This window comes from Gorilla gorilla, chromosome 20 (assembly GCF_029281585.2).
Source record: "Gorilla gorilla gorilla isolate KB3781 chromosome 20, NHGRI_mGorGor1-v2.1_pri, whole genome shotgun sequence".
Classification (NCBI taxonomy): domain Eukaryota; kingdom Metazoa; phylum Chordata; class Mammalia; order Primates; family Hominidae; genus Gorilla; species Gorilla gorilla.
Window position 1 is genome coordinate 59689529 of NC_073244.2, and position 27120 is coordinate 59716648.

General features: G+C 52.3%; 1 protein-coding gene and 1 long non-coding RNA gene across 3 annotated transcripts; one reads left to right on the top strand and one right to left on the bottom strand.

Moving 5' to 3' along the window:
• Nucleotides 1-8015: 8015 nt before the first annotated feature.
• On the bottom strand, nucleotides 8016-22140 carry LOC115933373 (uncharacterized). Of its 2 annotated transcripts, XR_010132014.1 has the most exons (6): nucleotides 21991-22140; nucleotides 17696-17913; nucleotides 16194-16303; nucleotides 14546-14738; nucleotides 8752-8820; nucleotides 8016-8511 (listed from the first exon to the last, which is right to left on the bottom strand). It is a non-coding gene; the product is annotated as an uncharacterized lncRNA (long non-coding RNA). The 2 variants fall into 2 exon arrangements; XR_008673888.2 differs by lacking the exon at nucleotides 14546-14738.
• Nucleotides 22141-23406: 1266 nt separating this feature from the next.
• Nucleotides 23407-26266, top strand: LOC134756391 (zinc finger protein 883-like). Its single transcript, XM_063701490.1, has one exon. It carries the CDS (start codon nucleotides 23492-23494, stop codon nucleotides 25355-25357), a length of 1866 nt encoding a protein of 621 aa, XP_063557560.1. The 5' UTR covers nucleotides 23407-23491; the 3' UTR covers nucleotides 25358-26266.
• The last annotated feature ends 854 nt before the right edge of the window (nucleotides 26267-27120 follow it).

Below are 27120 nucleotides of genomic sequence, written 5' to 3' on the forward strand. Positions count from 1 at the left end.
TGAGAGAGCACAGGGTTGGGGGTAAGGTCACAGATCAACAGGATCCCAAGGCAGAAGAATTTTTCTTAGTACAGAACAAAATGAAAAGTCTCCCATGTCTACTTCTTTCCACACAGACACGGCAACCATCCGATTTCTCAATCTTTTCCCCACCTTTCCCCCCTTTCTATTCCACAAAACCGCCATTGTCATCATGGCCCATTCTCAATGAGCTGTTGGGTACACCTCCCAGACTGGGTGGTGGCCGGGCAGAGGGGCTCCTCACTTCCCAGTAGGGGCGGCTGGGCAGAGGCGCCCCTCACCTCCCGGCCGAGGCGGCTGGCCGGGCGGGGGGCTGACCCCCCCACCTCCCTCCCGGACGGGGCGGCTGGCCGGGCGGGGGGCTGACCCCCCCACCTCCCTCCCGGACGGGGCGGCTGGCCGGGCAGAGGGGCTCCTCACTTCCCAGTAGGGGCGGCCGGGCAGAGGCGCCCCTCACCTCCCGGACGAGGCGGCTGGCCAGGCGGGGAGCTGACCCCCCCACCTCCCTCCCGGACGGGGCAGCTGGCTGGGCAGAGGGGCTCCTCACTTCCCAGTAGGGGCGGCCGGGCAGAGGCGCCCCTCACCTCCTGGACGAGGCGGCTGGCCGGGCGGGGGGCTGACCCCCCCACCTCCCTCCCGGACGGGGCGGCTGGCCGGGCGGGGAGCTGACCCCCCTACCTCCCTCCCGGACGGGGCGGCTGGCCGGGCGGGGGACTGACCCCCCCACCTCCCTCCCGGACGGGACAGCTGGCCGGGCGGGGACTGACCCCCCCACCTCCCTCCCGGACGGGGCGGCTGGCTGGGCGGGGGGCTGAACCCCCCACCTCCCTCCCGGACGGGGCGGCTGGCCGGGCAGAGGGGCTCCTCACTTCCCAGTAGGGGCGGCCGGGCAGAGGCGCCCCTCACCTCCCGGACGAGGCGGCTGGCCGGGCGGGGAGCTGACCCCCCCACCTCCCTCCCGGACGGGGCAGCTGGCTGGGCAGAGGGGCTCCTCACTTCCCAGTAGGGGCGGCCGGGCAGAGGCGCCCCTCACCTCCTGGACGAGGCGGCTGGCCGGGCGGGGGGCTGACCCCCCCACCTCCCTCCCGGACGGGGCGGCTGGCCGGGCGGGGAGCTGACCCCCCTACCTCCCTCCCGGACGGGGCGGCTGGCCGGGCGGGGGACTGACCCCCCCACCTCCCTCCCGGACGGGACAGCTGGCCGGGCGGGGACTGACCCCCCCACCTCCCTCCCGGACGGGGCGGCTGGCTGGGCGGGGGGCTGAACCCCCCACCTCCCTCCCGGACGGGGCGGCTGGCCGGGCAGAGGGGCTCCTCACTTCCCAGTAGGGGCGGCCGGGCAGAGGCGCCCCTCACCTCCCGGACGAGGCGGCTGGCCGGGCGGGGAGCTGACCCCCCCACCTCCCTCCCGGACGGGGCAGCTGGCTGGGCAGAGGGGCTCCTCACTTCCCAGTAGGGGCGGCCGGGCAGAGGCGCCCCTCACCTCCTGGACGAGGCGGCTGGCCGGGCGGGGGGCTGACCCCCCCACCTCCCTCCCGGACGGGGCGGCTGGCCGGGCGGGGGGCTGAACCCCCCCACCTCCCTCCCGGATGGGGCGGCTGGCCGGGCGGGGGGCTGAACCCCCCACCTCCCTTCCGGATGGGGCGGCTGGCCGGGCGGGGGGCTGACCCCCCCACCTCCCTCCCGGACAGGGCGGCTGGCCGGGCGGGGGGCTGAACCCCCCCACCTCCCTCCCAGACGGAGCGGCTGGCCGGGTAGAGGGGCTCCTCACTTCCTAGTAGGGGCGGCTGGGCAGAGGCGCCCCTCACCTCCCGGACGGGGCGGCTGGCCGGGCGGGAGGCTGACCCCCCCACCTCCCTCCCAGACAGGGCGGCTGGCCTGGCGGGGGCTGACCCCCACCTCCCTCCCGGACGGGGTGGCTGCCTGGCGGAGACGCTCCTCACTTCCCAGACGGGGTGGCTGCCGGGCGGAGGGGCTCCTCACTTCTCAGACGGGGCGGCTGCCGGGCGGAGGGGCTCCTCACTTCCCAGACGGGGTGGCTGCCGGGCGGAGGGGCTCCTCACTTCTCAGACGGGGCGGCTGCCGGGCGGAGGGGCTCCTCACTTCCCAGACGGGGTGGCTGCCGGGCGGAGGGGCTCCTCACTTCCCAGACGGGGTGGCTGCCGGGCGGAGGGGCTCCTCACTTCTCAGACGGGGCGGCTGCCGGGCGGAGGGGCTCCTCACTTCCCAGACGGGGTGGCTGCCGGGCGGAGGGGCTCCTCACTTCCCAGACGGGGTGGCTGCCGGGCGGAGGGGCTCCTCACTTCCCAGACGGGGTGGCTGCCGGGCGGAGGGGCTCCTCACTTCTCAGACGGGGCGGTTGCCAGGCGGAGGGTCTCCTCCCTTCTCAGACGGGGCGGCTGGGCAGAGACGCTCCTCACCTCCCAGACGGGGTCGCGGCCGGGCAGAGGCGCTCCTCACATCCCAGACAGGGTGGCAGGGCAAAGGTGCTCCCCACATCTCAGAAGATGGGCGGCCGGGCAGAGACGCTCCTCACTTCCTAGATGGGATGGCGGCCGGGCAGAGACGCTCCTCACTTCCCAGATGGGATGGCGGCCAGGAAGAGGCGCTCCTCACTTCCTAGATGGGATGGCGGCCGGGCAGAGACGCTCCTCACTTTCTAGACTGGGCAGCCAGGCAGAGGGGCTCCTCACGTCCCAGACGATGGGCGGCCAGGCAGAGACGCTCCTCACTTCCCAGATGGGGTGGCGGCCGGGCAGAGGCTGCACTCTCGGCACTTTGGGAGGCCAAGGCAGGCGGCGGGGAGGTGGAGGTTGTAGCGAGCCGAGATCACACCACTGCACTCCAGCCTGGGCACCATTGAGCACTGAGTGAACCAGACACCGTCTGCAATCCCCGCACCTCCGGAGGCCGAGGCTGGCGGATCACTCGCGGTTAGGAGCTGGAGACCAGCCCAGCCAACACAGCGAAACCCCGTCTCCACCAAAAAAATAAGAAAACCAGTCAGGCGTGGCGGCGCGAGCCTGCAATCACAGGCACTCGGCAGGCTGAGGCAGGAGAATCAGGCAGGGAGGTTGCAGTGAGCCGAGATGGCAGCAGTACAGTCCAGCTTCGGCTTGGCATCAGAGGGAGACCATGGAAAGAGAGGGAGAGGGAGACCGTGGGGAGAGGGAGACCGTGGGGAGAGGGAGAGGGAGCTTTTTTTTTTCTCAAAGAGATGGAGTCTTGCTATGTTGCCAAGGCTGGGTCTCGAACTCCTGGGCTCTAGTGATCCTCCAATCTTAGCCTCTCAAAGTGCTGGGATTACAGGCATGAGCCACCGATCTTGGCAATAATTTTTTAAAAGGCCAGTTTTTTGTCTCTTGAAAGTGGAGGAGTCTTGGCAAGTCCAGCAAATGGCACATACTATTTTGTTTCTCTTCCCTCCCCTTTCAAGTGAGAATTGTGATTGTTTTCTTGTTTTTCCTCCACTGTTATACACAGGGGTGGGTTGCTGTGGGGGCTACAATTTCATTTAACGTTAATTTTTTTTTAGATGGAGTCTTGCTCTGTCACCAGGCTGGAGTGCAGTGGCACAATCTCCGCTGACTGCAACCTCCGCCTCCCCGGTTCAAGTGATTCTTCTGCCTGGGCCTCCCGAGTAGCTGGGATTATAGGTGTGTGCCACCATGCCGGGCTAATTTTTGTACTTTTAGTAGAGACAGGGTTTCACCATGTTGGCCAGGCTGGTCTTGAACTCCTGACCTCAGGTGATCCACTTGCCTTGGCCTCCCAAAGTGCTGGGATTACAGGTGTGAGCTACCGTGCCCAGCCTTAACATTAATTTTCAGGATCAAGAGAGACTCCATGTGCCCTTGATGAAAGGAATAGCCAATATCCAGAAATCTTGGTCTGAGGATTGGATGTGGCTTTGGGATCCCTCCCTTTGCAGAAGGGGTGAAAGCTTCTGCAGTTGCACTAGAGATAGTTATGTTAGGTGGGAGTATTAGTTTTAGCCAACTTTATCAAAATATAATTTGTGTACAAGAAAATGGATCAATATTTCAAAAAGATATTTGCAACCCACTTTCATAGCAGCATTATTTACAATACCCAAAAGGCGAAGGAGGCAACCCAGCTGTTCATCAACGAATAAATGGTTCGACAAAACGTGGTATATACACATAATGGATTTTTTTTTTGAGATGGAGTCTCGCTCTGTCGCCCAGGCTAGAGTGCAGTGGTGTGATCTTGGTTCACTGCAACATCCGCCTCCCAGGTTTAAGTGATTCCCCTGCCTCAGCCTCCCGAGTAGCTGGGACTACAGGCACCTGCCACCACGCCCGGCTAATTTTTTGTAGTTTAGTAGAGATGAGGTTTCACCATGTTGACCAGGATGGTCTCGATTTCCTGACCTCGTGATCCGCCTGCCTCTTCCTCCCAAAGTGCTGGGATTACAGGTGTGAGCCACTGCGCCTGGCCCATAATGGACAATTATTTAACCTTAAAAAGGAAGGAAATGCTAACACATGCTAAAACATGGGTGAAGCCTGAGGACATTCATGCTAAGTGAAACAATCCCATCACAAAAAGACAGATGCTGTATGATTCCACTTACATGAGGTACCTAGAGTAGTCAAATTCATAGGGAATTTCCCAGAGAGTAGAACGTGCTTCCCAGGGGCTGGGAAGGGAAGGCAGTGGGAGTTGCTTGATGGGAACAGTTTCAATTCTACAAGAGGAAAGAGTGGAGATGAGTAGGGGTGATGATTGCACAACAATGCAACTGTACACTTAAAATTGGCTAAGTCCTGGGGAGGTGGCTCATGCCTGTAATCTCAGCTACTCTGGAAGCTGAGGCAGGAGAATCGCTTGAACCGGGGAAGCGGAGGTTGCAGTGAGCCAAGATCATGCCATTGCACTCCAGCCTGAGCATTGCAGCGAGACTCCGTCTCAAAAAAAAAAAAATTGGCTAAGATGGTAAAGTTTGTGTTATGTGTATTTTGCAACAATGTACAAGAATTTAAATGAACCAATTTTAAGCGCAATGAATTTTGACAAATGTATTCGGTTGTGTGATCACTTCCATCATCCGGAAAGTTTCCCTGTGTCCACTAGTAATCAGTCTCTCCATAACCACTGCCACTGACCCCAGTCAACCACTAATCCATTTTCTGCCCCTGCATATTAGCCTTTTCTTTTCTCTTTTCTTCTCTTCTCTTCTTTTCTTTTACTCTGTCACCCAGGCTGGAGTTCAGTGGTGTGATCTCAGCTCACTACAACCTCCGCCTCCCAGGTTCAAGCCATTCTCCTGCCTCAGCCTCCCAAGTAGCTGGGATTACAGGCACTCGCTACCACACCCAGTTAATTTTTGTATTTTTAGTAGAGATGGGGTTTTACCATGTTGGCCAGGCTGGTCTTGAACTCCTGACCTCGTGATCCACCTGCCTCGGCCTTCCAAAGTGCTGGGATTACAGGGTGAGCCACCGTGCCTAGCCTCTGGCCCCTTTCTTTCTTTCTTTCTTTGTCTCTCTCTCTCCTTCCTTCCTTCCTTCTCTCTCTCTCTCTCTTTCTTTCTCTCTTTCTTTTTTGAGTTGGAGTCTCACTCTGTTGCCCAGGCTGGAGTGCAGTGGCGTGATCGGCTCACTGCAACCTCCGCCTCCCGATTCTCCTACCTCAGCCTCCCAAGTAGCTGGGATTACAGGTGCCAGGCTGCTTTTGAACTCCTGATCTCAAGTAATCCACCTGCCTCAGCCTCCCAAAGTGCTAGGATTACAGGCGTGAGCCACCATGCCCCGCCCATATTAGTGTTTTCTTTCTACAATTTCACAAAAGTGGAATCCTACAGCATATACCCTTGTATCTGGCTGTATCACATGGCATCATGTTTTTCAGATGCAGTGCAGCAGTGCCATCACAGCTCCCTGCAGCCTCAAACTCCTGGGCTCAAGTGATCCTCCTGCCTCAGCCACCAGAGTAGCTGGGACTACAGGTGAGCACCATCATGCCTGGATAATTTTACTATTACTATTATTACTACTATTATTTGTAGAGACAGGGTCTTGCTATGCTGCCCAGGCTGGTCTCGAACTCCTGAGCTCGAGCACTACTCCCACCTCGACCTCCAAAGTAGCTGGAACTACAAGTGAACATCACCATGCCCGGCCAATTTTTTTTTTTTAAGAGAATCTCACCATATTACCTGGTCTCAAACTCCTGGGCTTGAGCGATCCTCCTGCCTCAGCCTCCCAAAGTGCTGGGATTTACAGGCATGAGCCACTGTGCCTGGTGGTTACTACCACATTGACTTCAGACTTCTGGTCTCCAGAGCTGTGAGAGAATAAATTTCTGTTGTTTTCAGCTAAGTTATTGTAACTTGTTACATCAGTCCTAGCAAACTGACACAGTGATTGGACCAATTTTTGCATTGGGAGTTTTTGAAATGTTGTGTCCCGGAATGTAGATGTGAATTAGTGTGAAGTAGCTGAGGGTAGAATGTAGTGGACACCTACTGCTTTGAGGGACTGTCCCTTGCCCATTGCCATGTGATTCATTTGGAACTGTCAGTCAAGGGACCCCTACATATATGGCTTCCAGGAGATGAATTCATCCCTCCAGCAAAAAGGGATGAGGTCCAGAGGGGCTTTGGACCAATCCTGGGCAAGATGGGCAGGGGAGGAGGAGGAGGAGTCAGCAAAGGCAGGAGGCGGGCCCAAGAGTTGGCTCCAAACTGGACCCAATGATTGGCCCGGGGTGTCTCCAAGGTCTGCGCTGGACCAATCAGAATCCTGTTCCTTAATGACACAGCAGCTGAGAGCCAGCTGATTCTCACATTGTTTCCTCTGAAGTTATCTGCTCTGAAGGCAATTACAAGTCCTGTTAATTTCTTGCAATGGCAGCAGATCCTGTTAATTTCCTACCCAACAATAGTTCCCCTCCCGTGCTTCCTCTAGGCAAAGCCGCACCCCACCATGGGGACTGGAAATGACAGATGTTCACTACCCAGACCGCTTTGCAACTCGGAGTAGCCACACAGCCGGGTTCTGGCAAGAGAGAAATAAGGAGAATTATTCTGAGGAGGGAAAAAGGGGAACACAGAAGGGGAGGCCCCGGTCTACACTGCCTGATTTAGATGCCAGTGTGTGAGAACATGATGCTGCTATAGACAGTTTGTACTCAGGAGGGGAACGAACACCAGTCTCAGAAATGCCAACCAGAGCCTAATGTTGTTGAGCAGCTGAACCAACCCTGGGACTGTCTTTGAAAAATTTGATATGCAAACATGCAAAAAAATCTTTCTCTTTCAGTTGGGAAGGTTTTTTTTTTTTTTCAGCCGAAGGTATCATAACAGATACAGCATTATACACCTGGAGCTCCAAGTGACCATCTCATTGCCACTGCAAACACCTACCTGAGAGAGAAGCCAATAGCCAGGCGCAGTGGCTCATGCCTGTAATCCCAGCGCTTTGGGAGGCCAAGGCGGGCAGATCACAGGAGGTCAGGAGTTCGAGACCAGCCTGCCAACATGGTGAAACCCTGTCTCTACTAAAAATACAAAAAGTTAGCCAGGCGTGGTGGCGAGCGGCTGTAATCCCAGCTACTCAGGAGGCTGAGGCAGGAGAATTGCTTGAAACCGGGAGGTTGCAGTGAGCCGAGATCACACCACTGCACTCCAGCCTGGGCAACAAGAGTGAAACTCCATCCAAAAAAAAAAAAAAGAGGAAAGCAGAAGTGAGAGTCCCTTGAACAGCTGGATCTAACCATGCCTGAAGTCCCTCTGTGTTCAATGTGTTCATAGGCTTTCCATGGACAGAGGTTCAATTCTGTTTATGGCTTTGGGTTGAATTTTGTGTTCTGTACTCACAATGATCCTAACACCATTTTTATAAACTGAGGCTCAGAGAGATCATTAAGTTGCCCAGTCATTGAAAGAAACACAAATTTGTCTGCTTGCAGAGCCAGCATGTTCCAATCCGGTTTCCCAGTCTCAGAGAGGACAGGAGGCCCAGGTGGAGTGAGACCCGTGGAGTGTGTTTATTCTGGCGTTGATAGCAGCAGCAGTCGGGGGACCGGCCAGGCGCAGGGTGTGGCGAACAGAAGGGGTGGACACAGGTGTGTGTGTGTCTGAAAGGACAGAGAGGATTGGCCCATTGACATTCACGGCGAGAACAAGGGTCGGGACACTGAGTCTTGGACAAACAGCAAAGAGACAGAGGCAGACAGAGGGTTTTGGGGCCAGGGGTCCCCCAGACATGCCTGGCCCCTCGCCTCGAGGGGGAGCCCCAGGGAAGAAAAGACAGACACAGTGGAGGCTGAATGCCCCCCACCCTGAAAGAAGGAGCTGGGCCGGCCTCCTCTCATCCTCTCGCTTCCAGGGGTAGGAAGCCTAGGGCCAGGGCTGCCCTGCACCAGCAGCTCGGACGTTATGGCTTCAAGGAGATGAATTCACGGTCCGGGCAGGATAGGATGGGGTCCTGAGGGAGCCTGGTCCGATCCCGGGCCTAGGCCAGACCTGCATGATGGAGCAGGAAAGGAGGGGTCAGCAATGGCAGAGAACTGCACCACGACCTCCTGTAGCTCCATCACCACCCAGAGACCCAGGAGTCCCAGGCCCAGCCCCTCCTCCCTCAGACCCAGGAGTCCAGGCCCCAGCCCCTCCTCCCTCAGACCCAGGAGTCCAGGCCCCCAGCCCCTCCTCCCTCAGACGCAGGCATCTCCACCCCAGCCCCTTCCCTGTGGCCAGGCTGCTTACCCCTCACTCGGAGTTCTCTTTCTCTGATAGTCCTTTGCTGCCTTTTGTGAAGCTGGTCACAGTCTTTTCCTAAAGGAGAAAGTGCAGAAGGTTCGGGAGTGAGGGACAGAGAGTTGAAACAGATGCTAATCATCAACAGGAGAAGACGTCAATCCTGTTTCATTATTTAGGATGCGCTTTCTCACTTGGCCCTGAAGTGACGGACAGATGGTATTACAATTCCATTCTACAGATCGGGAAATGGAGGCACAAAAAAGAGGAGTCTCTGCAAATGCGAGGAGAGATGAGGCTGTAGGGATGAGTGGGGCAGGTCCTGCATGGTATCAGAGGGGCTGAGACTCTGTCCTGGGTCCACTGGGGAGCCACGGGAGGGCTGTGAGCAAGGAAGGGGAAGGGAAGCTCTGGGTGTAGAAGGATCTTCTGGGGCCACAGGGAGCATGAGGGGCTGAAATTCATGGGCAGTGTCAGGACTCGGCCTAGACTCTGTGCCGCCAGCGTTGCCCAACATGGGCAGTGGCTCACCAGAAACTCCTGGGAAGGTTTGTGGGATGAATTAATGAATGGATGAATGAGTGAATGACAGAAGGAGGGAGTAGCCTCCATCCTATCCACCTTAGTAGAGTCCCCGTCTTTTCCAATCTCAAATCTGAGTTCTGTGCCCAGGTGTTGGGTCCCTCATGATCACTGGAAAAAAGCCCACAGCAGGGCCAGACTAAATCTGGTGATGTGGTGAAAGTTTGCTGGAGACGTGATGCTGGAGAACTACCGGAACCTTCTCTCCCTGGGTGAGGCCCCTCCCTCTGCCCTCCCCCGGGGGAGGCCTGATGCCCCCTGGCACCCTCTCTGATGCCCCCAGCCCTCTCTCTGATGCCTCCTGGCACCCTCTTCTCATTCATGTCCATCCCCTGCCATCTGGGGGCCTCTGTGCTCCTCTCACTGGTCCCTCACGCCTGGCCTCTCCCTTCCTCTCTTTCTGGGGGCCTCTCCCTTCCTCTCTTTCTGGGGGCCTCTCCCTTCCTCTCTTTCTGCCTGGAGTCCCAGCAGCCAGGAGGGCCCACGTCCCTTGGCCTGTCCTGTAAAATGTGAGTCCCGCAAACTCTTCAGCCTGTGTCCCCAGCTGCTGCTTCTTTTTTTTTTTTTTTTTGGTTTTTTTTTTTTTTTTGAGATGGAGTCTCACTCTGTCACCAGGCTGGAGGGCAGTGGCGCGATCTCAGCTGACTGCAATCTCCACCTCCTGGGTTCAAGCAATTCCTCTGTCTCAGCCTCCCGAGTTGCTGGAATTACAGGCACACACCACCATGCTGGCTAATTTTTGTATTTTTGGTAGAGACGGGTTCACTGTGTTGGCCAGGCTGGTCTGGAACTCCTGACCTCAGGTGATGCGCCCACCTTGGACTCCCAAAGTGCTGGGATTATAGGCGTCAGCCACCATGCCCGGTCATCCAGCTTCTTCTAACGCTTTCCCTTCCACACATGGTGACCTCCCTGTCCCCGGACTTCAGTCTCCACACTGGAACGCCCAATCCGGAATCTCAGGCTCCAAGCGCCTCCCGGACATGTTCCCAATCTGACCTTGGCATCTTCTCCCCGGAGCATATAAACGCTGTCCCCTAGCGTGTCTCCGAGATCCCCAGAGCATATAAACGCTGTCCCCTAGCGTGTCTCCGAGATCCTGCACTTGCCCACCTTCCTGCCTCCAGGCATAGCTCTCCCCACCTCCCACCCCTCACATCCACCCCACGCCGAGCTCAGTTCACCCACCGTCCTGCTTCTCTTCCTCCAGGTCCCCACCTCTGGTTGGCCCCACATCCCCCCAGGTCTCCAGACGAGACCCCCGGGCACCATCCTCGGCCCTGTCTTGCTTAGTTTGAGCTGCTCTAACAAAATGCTGTAAACTGGGTAGCTTCTAACAGCAGAAATGTATGTCAGAGTTGGCCGGGCACGGTGGCTCATGCCTGTAATCCCAGCACTTTGGGAGGCCAAGGCGGGCAGATCACGAGGTCAGGAGATCAAGACCATCCTGGCTAACACGGTGAAACCCCATCTCTACTAAAAATAAAAAAAATTAGCCGGGCATTGTGGTGGGTGCCTGTAGTCCCAGCTACTCGGGAGCTGAGGCAGGAGAATGGTGTGAACCCGGGAGGCGGAGCTTGCAGTGAGCCGAGATGGCGCCACTGCACTCCAGCCTGGGTGACAGAGTGAGACTCCGTTTCAAAAAAAAAAAAAAAAAAAAGAAAGAAAGAAATTTATGTCAGAGTTTTGGAGGCTGGGAAGTCGAAGATGAAGGCGACAGCAGACTTGCTGTCTGGTGAGGGCGCTTCCTGGTTCATAGACGGCGCCTTCTCTCTTTTTTTTTTTCTTTCTTTTTTTTATTGAGTCAGAGTCTTACTCTGTCACCCAGGCTAGAGTGCAGTGGCGCAATCTTGGCTCACTGCAACTTCCACCTCCCGGGTTCAAGTAATTCTCCTGCCTCAGCCTCCCCAAATAGCTGGGATTACTGGCGCCCGCCACCACACCCAGCTAATTTTTTTGGTATTTTTAGTAGAGACGGGGTTTCACCATGTTGGCCAGGCTGGTCTTGAACTCCTGACCTCAGTGATCCACCCACCTTGGCCTCCCAAAGTGCTCGGATTTACGGGCATGAGCCACCACATCCGGCCGACAGAGGCTGCTCTCTATAGCCTTACAGAGTGGAGCAGCAAGAGAGCTTTCTGGGGTGTCTTTTGTAAGGGCACTAACCCCTGCCACAAGAGCTCTACCCCCATGACCTAATCGCTTCCAAAAGGCCCCAGCTCCTAACACCATCACCTGGGGGCTAGGTTTCAACTTACGCATTTTAGGGGGATGCCAGCAATTCTGCTCATAACATCCCCTACTTCCCCTTGTCCACAGGACCCCTCAGGCCACAGCCCTGCCCTCCTACCCCCTCCTTAACATCCCCACAGCCCCAGCCCTGCCCAGGCCTCGTCTTGCCCCTGCACCTCAGCACAGCCCCCTTGCTGGTTTCACTTCCCACCTTCCTGGACCTGTCGTTCTCCGTCTCTATGTTCCCCTGTAAGTAGCTGTGGTGATGTGACGTCTCCATCCTCAGCCCTCCTCACTCACGCACTTTCTCTGGACAAACTCATCAAAAATGTGGCTTAGGCTGGACGCAGTAGCTCACGTCTGTAATCCCAGCACTTTGAGAGGCCGAGGCGGCCAGATCATTTGAGGTCAGGAGTTTGAGACTAGCCTGGACAACACAGTGAAACCCCATCTCTACTAAAAATACAAACATTAGCTGGGCATGGTGGCGGACGCCTGTAATCCCAGCTACTCAGGAGGCTGAGGCAGGAGAATCACTTGAACTTGGGAGGTGGAGGTTGCAGTGAGCTGAGATCTCGCCATTGCACTCCAGCCTGGGCAACAGAGTGACTCTGTCTCAAAAAAAAAAAAAAAATGTGTTCTCATTAAAAACGTGGCCTAAACTTCTCCATCAGGGTCGGTCCCCAAGACCACCACAGGTGAGTGATTTGTTAGCGGGTGCCAGGGACTCAGCCCTTAGTTAAACGCTCAGTGATGGTTTATTACAGAGAAAGGAGACAGCACAGCTGGCAAAGGGGAAGGGCACCCAGGGCGCCATCCAGGAGAAACCAGGCGCAAGCTTCCAGAACCTTCTCCCAGTGGAGCCACATAGGATGGTTTAATTCTCCCAGCAGCAAGAGGTGACAACACGTGGGAAATGTTATCACCAGAGAAGCTCACCAGAGACTCAGTGCTCAGCATTTTTTTTTTTTAACAGGATCTCTCTATATTGCCCAGGCAAGTCTTGAACTCCTGGGCTCAAGCTATCCTCCAGCCTCTGTCTCCCTACGAGCTGGGATTACAAGCATCAGCCATCGTGCCCGGCTGTGCTCAGGGTTTTTCCTGGGGGTTGCTCACACAGCCCCCTCTACTAAAATGTACCCAAATTTTAGACTCCTGGGAAAAAAGCAGGTGTTCAGCGTAAACCATGGTGTTTGCACAAACAGTTTAGGGCTGGGCACAGTGGCTCACGCCTGTAATCCCAGCACTTTCGGAGGCCAAGAGAGGAGGATCACTTGAGCCCAGGATTACGAGGCCAGCCTGGGCAACATAGTGAGACCCCTATCTCTAAAAAAAATTAAAATTAAAATTAAAACCACAAGCAACTGAGGCTCTAGTGAGCCCCACATCAGTTAGGAAATTCTGGGAACCCTCCTAAAGTCCAGGTTACTGGACCTCAGCCTAGGGTCTACCTGGCCATCAGGCCTTTCCAAAGGGAGCATCTCAGGCTGGTTGTGTTCACCCTTTTCCACACATCCACAATGGTGTCCCTTCAATGTGTCCCATGAGTTTCAACCTTGTATAGCTTGTGGCCTCCAGAATACCACCATGGGGAAGGCTCAGGACCCCACACTCCCTGTCTCCCCTGAGCGGGTCATGTCACCCCCAAACTCATTCCTCCTTCAGGTCTCCCATCTCAGAGACAGACCCCTGCCCACCCAGAGACCAGGCCAGGCCAGGGCACTGACTTTTTTTGTTTTTTTGTTTTTGAGACGGAGTCTCGCTCTGTCTCCCAGGCTGGAGTATAGTAGCATGAGCTCTGCTCACTGCAACCTCCGCCTCCCGGGTTCAAGCGATTCTCCTGCCTCAGCCTTCTGAGTAGCTGGGATTACAGGCATGCACCACCACACCCAGCTAATTTTTGTATTTTTAGTAGAGATGGGGTTTCACCATGTTGGCCAGGCAGGTCTCGAACTCCTGACCTCAAGTGATCTGCCCACCTCAGCCTCCCAAAGTGCTGGCATTCCAGGTATGAGCCACCACACCCAGCCCAGGGCACTGTCTTTACCATCTCTTTCATACCCGTATGTGTCCTGGCCCTGACACTCTCCCCAGTGTCACCACTTTCTGTTCCCCCACTGCCTCACTCTGTGGTGATCACAGGAAGATTGTCTTTTTTTTTTTTTTTGAGATGAAGTTTTGCTCTTGTTGCCCAGGCTGGAATGCAATGGCGCAATCTCGGCTCACCACAACCTCCGCCTCCTGGGTTCAAGCGATTCTCCTGCCTCAGCCTCCCGAGTAGCTGGGATTACAGGCATGCACCACCACATCTGACTAATTTTGTATTTTTAGTAGAGACAGGGTTTCTCCATGTTGGTCAGGCTGGTCTCGAACTCCCAATCTCACAGATCCGCCCACCTTGGCCTCCCAAAGTGCTGGGATTACAGGCATGAGCCACTGCGCCTGGCCTTGTCTTTTTTTCCTTTTTTTTTTTTTTTTTTGAGACAGTCTTACTGTTGCCCAGGCTGGAGTGCAGTGGTGCGATCTCAGCTCACTGCAGCCTCCACTTCCCGGGTTCAAGTGACTCTCCTGCCTCAGCCTCCCGAATAGCTGGGATTACAGGCGCATGCCACCACACCTGGGTAATTTTTGTAATTTTTAGTAGAGACAGGGTTTCACCGTGTTGGTCAGGCTGGTCTCGAACTCCTGATCTCAAGTGATCCGCTGGCTTCGGCCTTGAAAAGTGCTGGGCTTACAGGTGTGAGCCACGGCACCTGGCCAGAAGGTTGTGTTTAAGGTGGCATCTGTGACAGCACATGCGTCTGCTCACGGGCACGAGCAGTAGGGGCATGGGGGAGTGTATCCTGCTGCTGCCACAATGCACAACCACAAACGTGGTGGCTTATGACAACAGCCATCAGTTCTCTCATGATTCTGGACCAGAGTCTAAAACCAAGGTGACAGCTCGGCCATGCTGCCTCCAAAGCTCCAGGGGAGGGTCCTTCCTCACCTCTTCCAACACCTGGTGCCTCCTGGCATTTCTTGGCTGGTAGACGCCTCCCTTCTTTCTCTGCCTCTGTGTCATGTGGCCTCTTCCCTCCGTGTCTGTGTATCCTCTTCTTCTTCTTCTTCTTTTTTTTTTTTTTTTTGGAGATAGAGTCTTGCTCTGTTGCCCAGGCTGGAGTGCAGTGGCACGATCTCGTCTAGGGAGGTGGAGGTTGCAGTGAGCTGAGATCGTGCCACTGCACTCCAGCATGGGAACAGAGAGAGACTGTCTCCAAAAAAAAAAAAAAAAAAGACCTTAGTGGCAATGCCTTCTTGGGCACCAGCACCCAGGTCAGAGGCTGTTTGGCTCTAACCACAGCAGGGCTGTTACCTGGTGAGCTCAGTGCAGGCCAAGAGGGACAGGGCAGGTAGGGGTGCAGGCAGGGGAGTGGTTACAGGGATGGGTGGTAAATGCCAGGCTGGAGAGTGGAAGGTGAAATCATGGGAGGCAATACATGGTGAGGGGGCTGCAGTATCAGAAGATTAGCTGTCCTGGGTCCCTGCTCCTCTATCCCCTGATTGTGGCAGTTAGAGACAGACCCCATGGTTCACCCAGCCACCAAGCCAGGCTCTAGGGCACCCTCCTTGTCCATGGAAGGATAGCTGGAGTCAAGAACTGGAGAAAGGTCAGGCACGGTGGTTCATGCCTGTAATCCCAGCACATGGGGAGGCTGAGGTGGGAGCATTGCTTGAGGTCAGGAGTTCGAGACCAGCCTGGGCAACATAGCAAGACCTTGTCTCTACAAAAAACGTAAAAATTAGCGGGAAGTGGTGGCGTGCGCCTGTAGTCCCAGCCACTCGGGAGGCTGAGGTGGGAAGATGGCTTGAGCCCAGGAGATCAAGTCTGCAGTGGGTTGTGATTGTGCAACTTCACTCCAGCCTGGGCAACAGAGCAAGATCCTGTCTCAAAAAATAAAATTAAAATAATAAGATAAAGTATAGTGGAGAAAGTCCCCGGGAGGCTGGGAGGTGGGAGGGGGTGTCTGACACCAAGATGTGGAGATTTGTGTCATTATCAGAGATGAAGGCTGTGACCATAGGCCTGGGCACCTAAGACAGAGGGAGGACGGGATCCTTGTAGGAAAGGAGTCCCGGAGTCACCCTGGATTGTAACTGTGTCCAGGTCTGCCTCCCCCTTCAGCCTGAGATGCCCTCAAGCACAGGGGAGTGTCCAGATCATTTCTGTATCTCCAGCAGTGCCAGGGAGTGGCACAGGGAGACCGGGAGGCCTTTGGGCATGTTTTTTTGTTTGTTTGTTTGTTTGTTTTTTAGACAGAGTCTTGCTCTGTCACCCAGGCCAGAGTGCAGTGGCGCAATCTCGGCTCATTGCAGCCTCCACCTCCCAGGTTCAAGCAATTCTCTGCCTCAGCTTCCTGAGTAGCTGGGATTACAGGTGCCCACCACCACGCCCGGGTAATTTTTGTATTTTTAGTAGAGACAGGGTTTCACCATTTTGGCCAGGCTGGTCTTGAACTCCTGGCCTCGTGATCCACCCGCCTTGGCCTCCTAAAGTGCTGGGATTACAGGCGTGAGCCACCGTGCCTGGCCAGGCATGTTTGTTGAAGCAAAATTCGTCTCCTCCTCACCCCTAGTCTAGTCACCTCTTGGCTCACCTCCTCCGGGAAGTTTCCTTTGATTTCTCCACCCTCTGTGACTTCCTGCAGTGTCGCGTGTTTCTTCCATTCCTGCTCACACAACACTAGACTGTGCCTCGGTTTCCTGCCTGAAGGGTGAAAATGAGGTACTACATTTAACCAGCTTAGAAACATGCCTGGCACGTAATCTGCACTTAATAGACATTCACTTTTTAGTATCACCCTAACTATTGTAATTACTTCATGTTTTAATCAGGGATGGTATGTTTGTCTACAGTGATTCAGGACAGTTTCATCAAAACGAAAATGTTTGGACTGGGTGCAGTGGCTCATGCCTGCAATCCCAGCACTTTGGGAGGCCGAGGCGGGTGGATCACCTGAGGTCAGGAGTTCGAGACCAGCCTGGCCAACATGGTGAAACCCGTTTCTACTAAAAATACAAAAAATTAGCCAAGCATGGTGGCGGGCACCTGTAATCCCAGCTACTTGGGAGGCTGAGGCAGGAGAATTGCTTCAACCCAGGAGACGGAGGTTGCAGTGAGCCAGGACCACACCATTGCACTCCAGCCTGGGCAACAAGAGTGAAACTCCATCTAAAAAAGAAAAAAGGAAACGTTCAGGGTGGGTGGATCACTTAAGCCCAGGAATTCAAGATCAGCCTGGGCAACATAGTGAGACCCCATCTCTATAAAAAATTTGAAAATTAGCCAGGTATGGTGGTGCATGCCTGTAGTCCCAGCTATTCAGGAGGCTGAGGTGGGAGGATCACTTGAGCCCAGGAGGTCGAGGCTGCAGTGAGCCATGATTGTGCCACTGCACTTCGGCCTGGGCAACAGAGCAAGACCCTGTCTCAAAAAAAAAAGTGAATGTTTTAACTTATGTATTTAGAAGTCTTGAGATGGAAGCTTTGGACATCAATGAATCTAAACAGAGTTGTCCATCAGAAATAAGATGCAACTCACTTAGGTAATTTTACATTTTTTGGCGGTCACGTTAAAAAAATAAGAAACAAATGAAATTAATTTTAATAATACATTTTATTCACCTCAAGCTATCTAAAATCTTATCATCTTGACACACTGAAATAATAATCAATTAACAAATGATTGAGAGATTTTACTGTTTTTTTCTTTAGTAAGTCTTCAAAACACAGAAGATGATGTTTCTTATACTGTCACAGTGCAGTTAACTCGAACAGCACAGAACCGGAGCCTTAAACAGCTTTGTCAGAGCTCAGCCTCTCTGCAGTGTCCTAAGCACTCAACAAATAAGTTGGCTCAGCCTCTCTGCAGTGTGCTAAGCACACAACAAATAAGTCTTGGCGTTGGCCATTTGTACGTCCAATCATTAGGCGCTCAATGCGTGCACCTTCCCTGTAGACCTCCCTGTGATTCTGGCACCCACAGCCAACTCTTGTATCTTTCCCCAGGGGCAGGGCTGCCTGGGTCCAAACCCGACATGATCTCCCGTGTGGATCGAGGGGAAGAGCCGAGGCAGGAGAGAGAGGCCCGGCGAGTTACCTGTCCAGGTGGGTGAGGATATCCAGCAGGTGTGAGCCCTCTTCCTACCCCATCTCTCATGGTCAGTGAGGTTCACTCAGGGGTGAGGCAGTAGAACACACGGGTGATCATCGTGGGCTCGGGAGTCGGGCTGTGTGGGTTCAAATCCCAGCTGATTGCTTCCTGGCTGTGTGGCCTTGGGCAAGTCACTTAGCCTCTCTGTGCTTTGATTTTTTCATCTGTGAAAAGGAGGTGACATGAGTGTCTAGGATTGGGAGGAATAAATGAATTAACAGATACAGAGCAGAGCCCAGAGCTTGGCACAGAGTCGGTAGTGGCTTCAGTGGCTGTCATCATTATAATTCTCACCCCACCCTCCCCTCGTCCCGTCACAGCCCATCAGTCCCCAGCCTTGTCCCTCCTGCCCCTGGCCAGGCCTCAGCTTCTCTCCCCTGGACCCTCACCCCAGCCTCCTGGCCCCCAGACTTACCCCTCCAGTTGACACCTCCCCAGGGGATCCTTCCATACTGAGAGCTAACCCCCTCCCTCCCCTGCTCACACCCTCCCCTGCTTCCCCAGTACCCCCAAGATGAAGTCCCAGCCCCTCAGCCTGGCACTCAGTGCCCTGTGTCACTCAGCCTGTGCTTTCTCTGGCCTCATCTTCACCATCCACCCCTGATTGTACCCCATGCCCTGACCTCACTGAAGCACCTGTCCGTACCTGAACCTGAATGTGTGTTGCCACCTTTGGGCCTTCACACATGCTGTTCCCTCTGTCTGGAATACCCTTCCCTGCTTTTTCTGCCTGGCAAGCACCTTCATGTGTTTCACGATGAAGCTTACAGGTCACCTCCTCCAAGTGGCCATCCGTGATAACTAGCCCACCGCTTCTCAGCGTTTTCACAGCTCCTAGCTCAAGATGCTATTACTGCACTTGTGCATGTTGTACTTAAGAGTGTAGACTCTGAGTTCAAATCCCCTTTCTCCCACTGCGTGACTGTGGGCAAGTGACTTAACCTATTGGTGCCTCCATTTCCTTACCGTTTTTTCTTTTTGAGACGGAGTCTTGCTCTGTCGCCCAGGCTAGAGTACAGTGGTGCAACCTGGACTCACTGCAACCTCCGCCTCTCGAGTTCAAGTGATTCTCCTGTCTCAGCCTCCCGAGTAGCTGGGATTATAGGTGCCCCCCCACCATGCCTGGCTAATTTTTTGTATTTTTAGTAGAGACAGGGTTTCATCATGTTGGCCAGGCTGGTCTCGAACTCCTGACCTCATGATCCACCCGCCCCGGCCTCCCAAAGTGCTGGGATTACAGGCGTGAGCCACTGCGCCCGGCCGTCCTTACCTGTTAAATAGGGAGAATAATAGTACCCACCTCAATGAAATGTTTGGATGATGAAATTACTTAATACACAGAACAAGCTCAGAACAGTATCTGGCATGTAGTCAGCATTTAATGAATGTTCTCTATTGCAATAATAACAATTGTTATTATCTGATATATCAGGACTCTTGCATGTAAAGAATCAAAATAGCTTAAGAAAAATTAGATTTTTTTTGACCCATATAACTAGGAAGTATTGCAGTGCAAGACTTTCGGCATACATGAATCTAAGGCCTTAAATGGTATTGTCAGGGCTTACTTGTTCTGTCTCTCTCTCTCTCCCCCCACAACCCCCCACTTCCCCCTCCTTCGCTTTCCACATGTGTTGATTCTGTCTGTTTCTAGCTTCGTTCTGTCTACAGACCTTTCCAAGTAGCAATCAATGTGGCTACCCACAGTCTCAAACTTATATTCTGCCTAATAACCCCATATACTCATCTCAGGGAAGACTCTGACTGGGTCCCTTTGGATGATGAACCAATTATTATGGCCCGAGGAATGGGGTATTATGATTGGCCAGTCTGAAGTCTGATGCCCATTGCTGAGGTGGGGGTTGGGGAGATATGTGACAGCCCCACCAAGACTATAGGAAAAGGGGAGCAGTGGTTGTTCAAAGACAGGGATGCTAAAGAGATAAGTAGGATATGTCCAAAATGTCTGAATACAAGCCTGCCCCTCCCCCCTCTCTGAGGACAAGAACCAGATATCTTGTTTAGCAAAAGGTCACCTACTCACAGCACTGTGGTTGGCACATATGTAATTAATGGACATTCCATGAACAAACCCACTAGGCTCCAAAAAAAATCCATTCCCTCCACAAATTCCAGATGGTTTTGCTTTCTGCTCATCGTTTCTTTTTATTCATTTATTTTTATTTATTTTTTATTTTTTTATTTATTTTTTGAGACGGAGTCTCGCTCTGTCACCCAAGCTGGAGTGCAGTGGCACGATCCTGGCTCACTGCAGGCTCCGCCTCTCGGGTTCAAGTGATTCTCCTGCCTCAGCCTCCCAAGTAGCTGGGATTATGGGCACCTGCCACCACACCTGGCTAATTTTTGTATTTTTAGTAGAGGCAGAATTTCACCATGGTGGCCAGGCTGGTCTCGAACTCCAGACCTCGTGATCCACCCCCACCCCACCCCCAGCCTCCCAAAGTGCTGGGATTACAGGCGTGAGCCACCACGCCCAGCCTAGCATAATATTTTTAAGAGTCATTCACATTGCAGTATGTATGAGAGCTTCATTCCTGTTTATGGCTGAATAATATTTTGTTGTATGAATGCACCACAGTTGGTTTATTCATCAGTTGGTGAACATTGAATTATGTCTTCTTTTTGGCTATTATGAATCATACTGCTATGGACATTCATGCACAAGTTTTTGTGTGAATGTATGTTTTCATTTATTTCGGGTAGATACCTAGGAGTGGAATTGTTGAATCATAGGGTAATTCTATGTTTAACCTTTTGAGAAACTGCCAGACTATTTTCCAAAGTGGCTGTACCATGTTACATTCCCACCAGCAGTGTGTGAGGGCTCTGATTTCTCCACATCCTCACCAACGCTTGTTACTATCTGTCTTTTTTATTATATAACTAGTGAGTGTGAAGTGGAATCTCATGATTTTCATTTCATTTTCCTTGATGTCTAATGATGTTGAGTATCTTTTCATGTACTTATTGGCCATTTGTATATCTTTAAAGAAATGACTATTGAGAACTTTGCCCTTTTTTAATTGAGTTTTTAAAAATATTGAGTTGTGGCCAGGTGTGGTAGCTCACACCTGTAATCCCAGCACTTTGGGAGACTGAGGTGGGTGGATCATGAGGTCAAGAGATCGAGACCATCCTGGCCAACATGGTGAAACCCTGTCTCTACTAAATATAGAAAAATTAGCTGGGCGTGGTGGTGCGTGCCTGTAGTCCCAGCTACTTGGGAGGTTGAGGCAGGAGAATCACTTGAACCTGGGAGGCGGAGGTTGCAGTGACCCGGGATCGTGCCACTGCACTCCAGCCTGGGTGACAGAGCGAGATTCCGTCTCAAAAACCAAAATACTGAGTTGTAAGTGTGCTTTATGTATTCTAGAAACAAGTTCTTTATCAGACATATGATTGGAAAAAATTTTCTCCCATTCTATTAGTTGTCTTTTTGCTTCTTACTAGTGTCTTTGAAGCACAAAGGTTTAAATTTTTAATTATTATTATTTTTGAGACAGGGTCTCACCCAGGCTGGAGTGCAGTGGTGCAATCATGGCTCACTGCAGCCTCAACTTCCGGGGCTTTGTTGATCCTCCCACCTCAGCCTTCCAAGTAGCTGGGACCACAGGCGTGTACCATCACTACCTAATTCTTGTATGTTTGGTAGAGACAGGGTTCAGCCATGTTACCCAGGCTGTTCATGAACTCCTGAGCTCAAGTGATCCACCCACCTTGGCCTCCCAAAGTGCTGGGATTACAGGTGTGAGCCAATGTGCCTGGCCTAGGTTTTAATTTTGACAGTGTCCAATTTATCTATTTTGCTTGTGTTGCTTTGTGATGTTTGACATCATGTCTAAGATACCATTGCCTAATCCAATGACAAAAGGATAATTTCAGGAATCTCACATAGCATTTAGTTGTCATGTCTCTGTTTTGGGGGTCCCACAACCACCCACTGGTTTGGCGATTTTCCGGAAGGAGTCACATGACTTGGCAAGTTGTATTGACAGTTTACAGCAAAGTTCGTAACGCAGGAACAGTAGGAACTAACAAAGGCAAGAGAGGTCATACACAGGTTTCCAGCCCTCCCTTTCCCTGTGTGGGTCACACGGACATGCATTTTTCTACTAATGCAAAACCACAGACACATGTATGAGGTGTCTCCACCCCGGGAAGCCCACTTGGAGTCTTATAGTCCAGAGTTCTTGAAAAGAGCTGGTCACGTATGCACATACCTGCTACATGAACAGAGTGAGAACTCCAATCCAGGTACCAGGTGCCCATCATGCATCTTCATATTTACAGTCAACAATGCTGACAGCCTAGTACATCTTGACCCGTGGCCTTGAGCATATGGAAGAACATCTTACCCAGCACCTGTGTAAACACCCCAGGAGTTTAGTTCCCAGAGACTGGCCAAGGGTCATTGCCATATCTGCAGAGATAAACAAAGACTGAGTGAGATGGGCTGGGCGCAGTGGCTCATGTCTATAATCCCAGCACTTTAGGAGGCCGAGGCAGGCGGATGACTTGAGGTCAGGTGTTCAAGACCAGCCTGGCCATCATGGTGAAACCCCAGCTCTACTAAAAATACAAAAAAAAAAAAAAAATTAGCCAGGTGTGGTGGCGCATGCCTGTACTCCCAGCTACCTGGGAGGCTGAGGCAGGAGAATGGCTTGAACCCAGGAGATGGAGGTTGCAGTGAGCTGAGATCGTGCCATTGCACTCCAGCCTGGGCGACACAGCGAGACTCTATCTCAAAAACAAAAAACAAACAAACAAAAAAAACTGAGATGGACCTTCTGTTCACTCTTTCCTTGCACATTCCCACAAACATAGTGTGAGAAGGTCTGTGCCATGCTCCCTTGGCAACACTGGATATCTTTAATATTTTTCAGTCTAAAATGGGTAAAATAGCATCCTAATGATTTGATTTTTTTAACTATTGCTGATGTTCAGCATCTATACATGTATTTATCAGCCTCTTATTTTTCTTCCGTGAATTGTCTACTCATGTTCTCGCCTCTCTATTTTCTTAGATTTTTTTCTATCATTTTTCTTATTGATTTGTAAAAAAAATGTACTCTATAGCATAGCTACTCAACTCTGTGTACATAAACTGTTTAGAACTTGGTTGTCTTCATTTTTAGAGTGTATTGAGACTATCCTTCCATGTCAGAACATGAATCTATCTACGTACACCATGCCTTTCAAAATAGCAACATCGGCCAGGCACGGTGGCTCATGCCTGTAATCCCAGCACTTTGGGAGGCCGAGGCGGGTGGATCACAAGGTCAGGAGTTTGAGACCAGCTTGGCCAATATGGTGAAACCCCATCTCTACTAAAAATACAAAAAAATTAGCCAGGTGTGGTGTTGGGCGCCTGAGGTCCCAGCAACTCAGGAGGCTGAGGCAGGAGAATTGCGTGAATCCGGGAGGTGGAGATGGTGCCACTGCACTCCAGCCTAGGCAACAGAACAAGACTCTGTCTCAAAAAAAAAGAAAAAAGAAGAAAGAAACAAACAAAGTAGCAACATGGAGTTTGAAATTTTTTTTTTTTTTAGGTTTACACTGCCACTTCCAAGTAATCAGCTTGCTTTGTCCCGGGACAGGTGGTATTGGTATTTTCCATTTCTTTCAGACTCGGAGACAAGCTCTGTGACTATTCGAGAGACACCTTGAAAAAAGAGCATTTCTGAAGATTCAGCTTCCCCAGTAGAGGGACCTTTAAGGGCTATGCTTGGAGATGCCCAGGTGGGGAAACCCTTGGCATGTCACTATCGGTCGGAGGATGCAAGAAAGCAGGAGAGGCATTTGAGGTGTTTATTTGCTACTCCCAAGGGAGACACCTCAGGGGAGAGAGGCCTTGGGTGTAACGAGCTTGGGAGAAGCCTCCGGCAGGCCTCTGCCCTCATCAGGAAGCAACGAGTGCCCTTTGGAGACAGGCCCCAGAAGTGGGGCAGGCCCTGGAAGAGCTTGAAACGCCAAAGGACGTTCGTGGAGAAGAAGCCATTTAACTGCACAGAATGTGGGAAAGCCTTCATTTACCATTTGGACTATATTCTCCATCAGCGAATTCACACTGGGGAGAAGCCCTACAGGTGCCGTGACTGCGGGAAGGCATTCAGCAACAGCTCGTATTTCATTCAGCACCACATCATCCACACAGGCGAGAAGCCCTATGCCTGCCGCGCATGTGGCAAGACCTTCACTCAGAGCTCTTCGCTTACCGAGCATCAGAGGATTCACACCGGAGAGAAGCCCTACAAATGCAAGGACTGCGGGAAGGCCTTCACACAGAGCTCATCCCTCATCAAACACCAGCAGTGCCACACCGGGGAGAAGCCCTACAAATGCGGCCAGTGTGGGAAGTTCTACTCGCAGGTCTCCCACCTCACCCGCCACCAGAAAATCCACACGGGGGAGAAGCCCTACCAATGTGGAGAGTGTGGCAAGGCCTTCTGTCACACCTCCTCCCTGACCCAACACCAGACCACCCACACCGGGGAGAAACCCTACAAATGTAACAAGTGTGGGAAAACGTTCAGCCACAGCTCATCCCTGACTGAGCACCAGCGAGTCCACACTGGAGAAAAACCCTATGAGTGCACTGATTGTGGCAAAGCCTTCAGCCACAGCTCGCCCCTGACTCAGCATCAGCGAATTCACACTGGCGAGAAGCCCTGCATGTGTCACGAGTGCAGGAAGGCTTACACGCAGATTTCCCACCTCATGAGGCACCAGAGCACTCACGTGGGGGAAAAGCCTTACATATGCAATGAATGTGGGAAGGCTTTCAGCCACACCTCATCCTTTACTCAGCACCAGACCATCCACACCGGTGAGAAGCCCTACAAATGTACGGAGTGTGGGAAAACCTTCAGCCAGAACTCCTCCTTCACACGCCACCAGAGGATTCACACAGGGGAGAAATCCTATGAATGTAAAGTGTGTGGGAAAGCCTGTACCCAGATCTCCCACCTCATTCAACACCAGAGGATTCACACTGGAGAGAGGCCCTACCAGTGCAGCGAGTGTGGGAAAGACTTCAGCCGGAGCACGCACCTCATTGAGCACCAGAAGATCCACACTGGCGAGAAGCCCTATAAGTGTAAGGAGTGTGGGAAAACCTTCAGTCACAACTCATCCCTCGCTCAACATCAGAGGATTCACACTGGCGAGAAGCCCTATAAGTGTAAGGAGTGTGGGAAAACCTTCATTCACAACTCATCCCTCGCTCAACATCAGAGGATTCACACCGGCGAGAAGCCCTACGCCTGCAAGGAATGTGGGAAGGCCTTCAACCAGAGTATCCACTTAATCCAACACCAAAGGATTCACACTGGAGAGAAGCCTTACAAGTGTAGCGACTGTGGGAGAACATATACCCAGATCTCACACCTTCTCCAACATCAGAAGGTCCACACTGGCAGCAAACGCTACGCATGTGAGGAGTGTGGAGAGGGTTTCAGCTGGAGTTCGCACCTGACTGAACACCGGAGGCTTCACACTGGCCAGGATGCCTACATCTGTGATGATTTTGAGAAAGCCTTTGCTTGGGGCACACAGCTTGCTGATCATCAGAGAACTCATGCTGATTAGACAACCTGAGTGTGTGATGAGCTGGCTGTCCTGCTGTTAGGTTCCATCCCACCTTCATCAACACTAGGAACCCTAGGAAAAATTTTGCCTTCAGGAACAGATGGATCCAGGTGCATAAATGGCCTTTCAACAATCTGCTCTTCATCAACACTAGGAACTCCCCAGAGAAGGATGCTGGTGCCATATGTTGAGACGGTTTGTTCCTTTGTTCCCTAGAGGGAAGGTGGCACAGTTTTTCACTAACTGCGACAGGTTCTGATCATTCTGGGGGCTTCCCTTGCATATTTCCTCCACCCTGCCATGTCCCTAGATCGTGGTATAGTTAGAGGGTGGTCCAAAAGGGATGCCATTTCATCTGGGACCTTCACCAAGAACTGCTCTCTCCAAGCTTCTTAAACTGATTCATCCTTCCTCATACTGGAGCCTGAGCCAGGCGCGGTGGCTGATGCCTGTAATCCCAGCACTTTGGGAGGCCGAGGTGGGTGGATCACGAGGTCAGGAGATCGAGACCATCCTGGCTAACAAGGTGAAACCCCTTCTCTACTAAAAATACAAAAATTAGCCAGGCGTGGTGGTGGACGCCTGTAGTCCCAGCTACTCAGGAGGCTGAAGCAGGAGAATGGCATGAACCCAGGAGGCGGAGCTTGCAGTGAGCCGAGATCGCGCCTCTGCACTCCAGCCTGGGCAACAGAGCAAGACTCCATCTCAAAAAAAAGAAAAGAAATTTAAACTGGAGCCTGAATATTCAATGGGGGAAGACAGCTATAAAGATTAACCCTTTAAAGTAACATTTTTAGTTTCCTTTAAAACTTTAAGCTACAAATATCAGAATCTGCAGTTGGCTTAAACAATAAATATGTTTCATATAAATATGGATATAAATATAAATGTTTCACATATTTACAGACATTTTTAATGTCCTATTGTTTCTGTTTATTATGTTTCCAGGATCTATGCTTTACAAAGCTATTGTTCTGTTCTTTTATTTATTTATTTATTTATTTATTTATTTATTGAGACAGAATATTGCTGTGTTACCAGGCTGGAGTGCAGTGGCATGATCTCAGCTCACTGCAGCCTCCACCTCCTGGGTTCAAGCGATTCTCCTACAATAGCCTCCCAAGAAGCTGGGATTACAGGCACCTGCCACCACTCCCAGCTAATTTTTGTTATTTTTAGTAGACGTGGGGTTACACCATGTTGGCCAGGCTGGTCTCAAACACCTGGCCTCATGTGATCCTCCTCCGTTGGCCTCCCAAAGTGTTGGGATTACAGGCGTGAGCTCCCGTGCCTGGCCTACAACGTGATTGTTCTATTAAGCGTCATGTTCTTAAGCATCACTGTTTATTCATGCCCAAGGGGAGATTTTTTATTTTGTTATTATTTTTTTGAGACAGAGTCTCGATCTGTCGCCCAGGCTGGAGTGCAGCGGCGCGACCTTGGCTCACTGCAAGCCCCACCTCCCAAGGGGAGACTTTTAATCATATTTTTAAAACATAGTATTATTTTTCATTTAATTTTATATATATATATATTTTTTTTTTTTTTTTTTTTGAGACAGAGTCTTGCTCTGTCACCCAGGCTGGAGTGCAATGGCAAGATCTCGGCTCACTGCAACCTCCGCCTCCCAGATTCAAGCCATTCTTCTGCCTCAGCCTCCCGAGTAGGTGGGACTACAGGTGTGCACTACCATGCCCAGCTAATTTTTCTATTTTTAGTAGAGATGGGATTTCACCATATTGGCCAAGCTGGTCTCGAACTCG

Coding starts and splice junctions, on each gene's coding strand:
- LOC134756391 (XM_063701490.1), top strand. CDS start 23,492: ATGCTTGGAGATGCCCAGGTGGGGAAACCCTTGGCATGTCACTATCGG.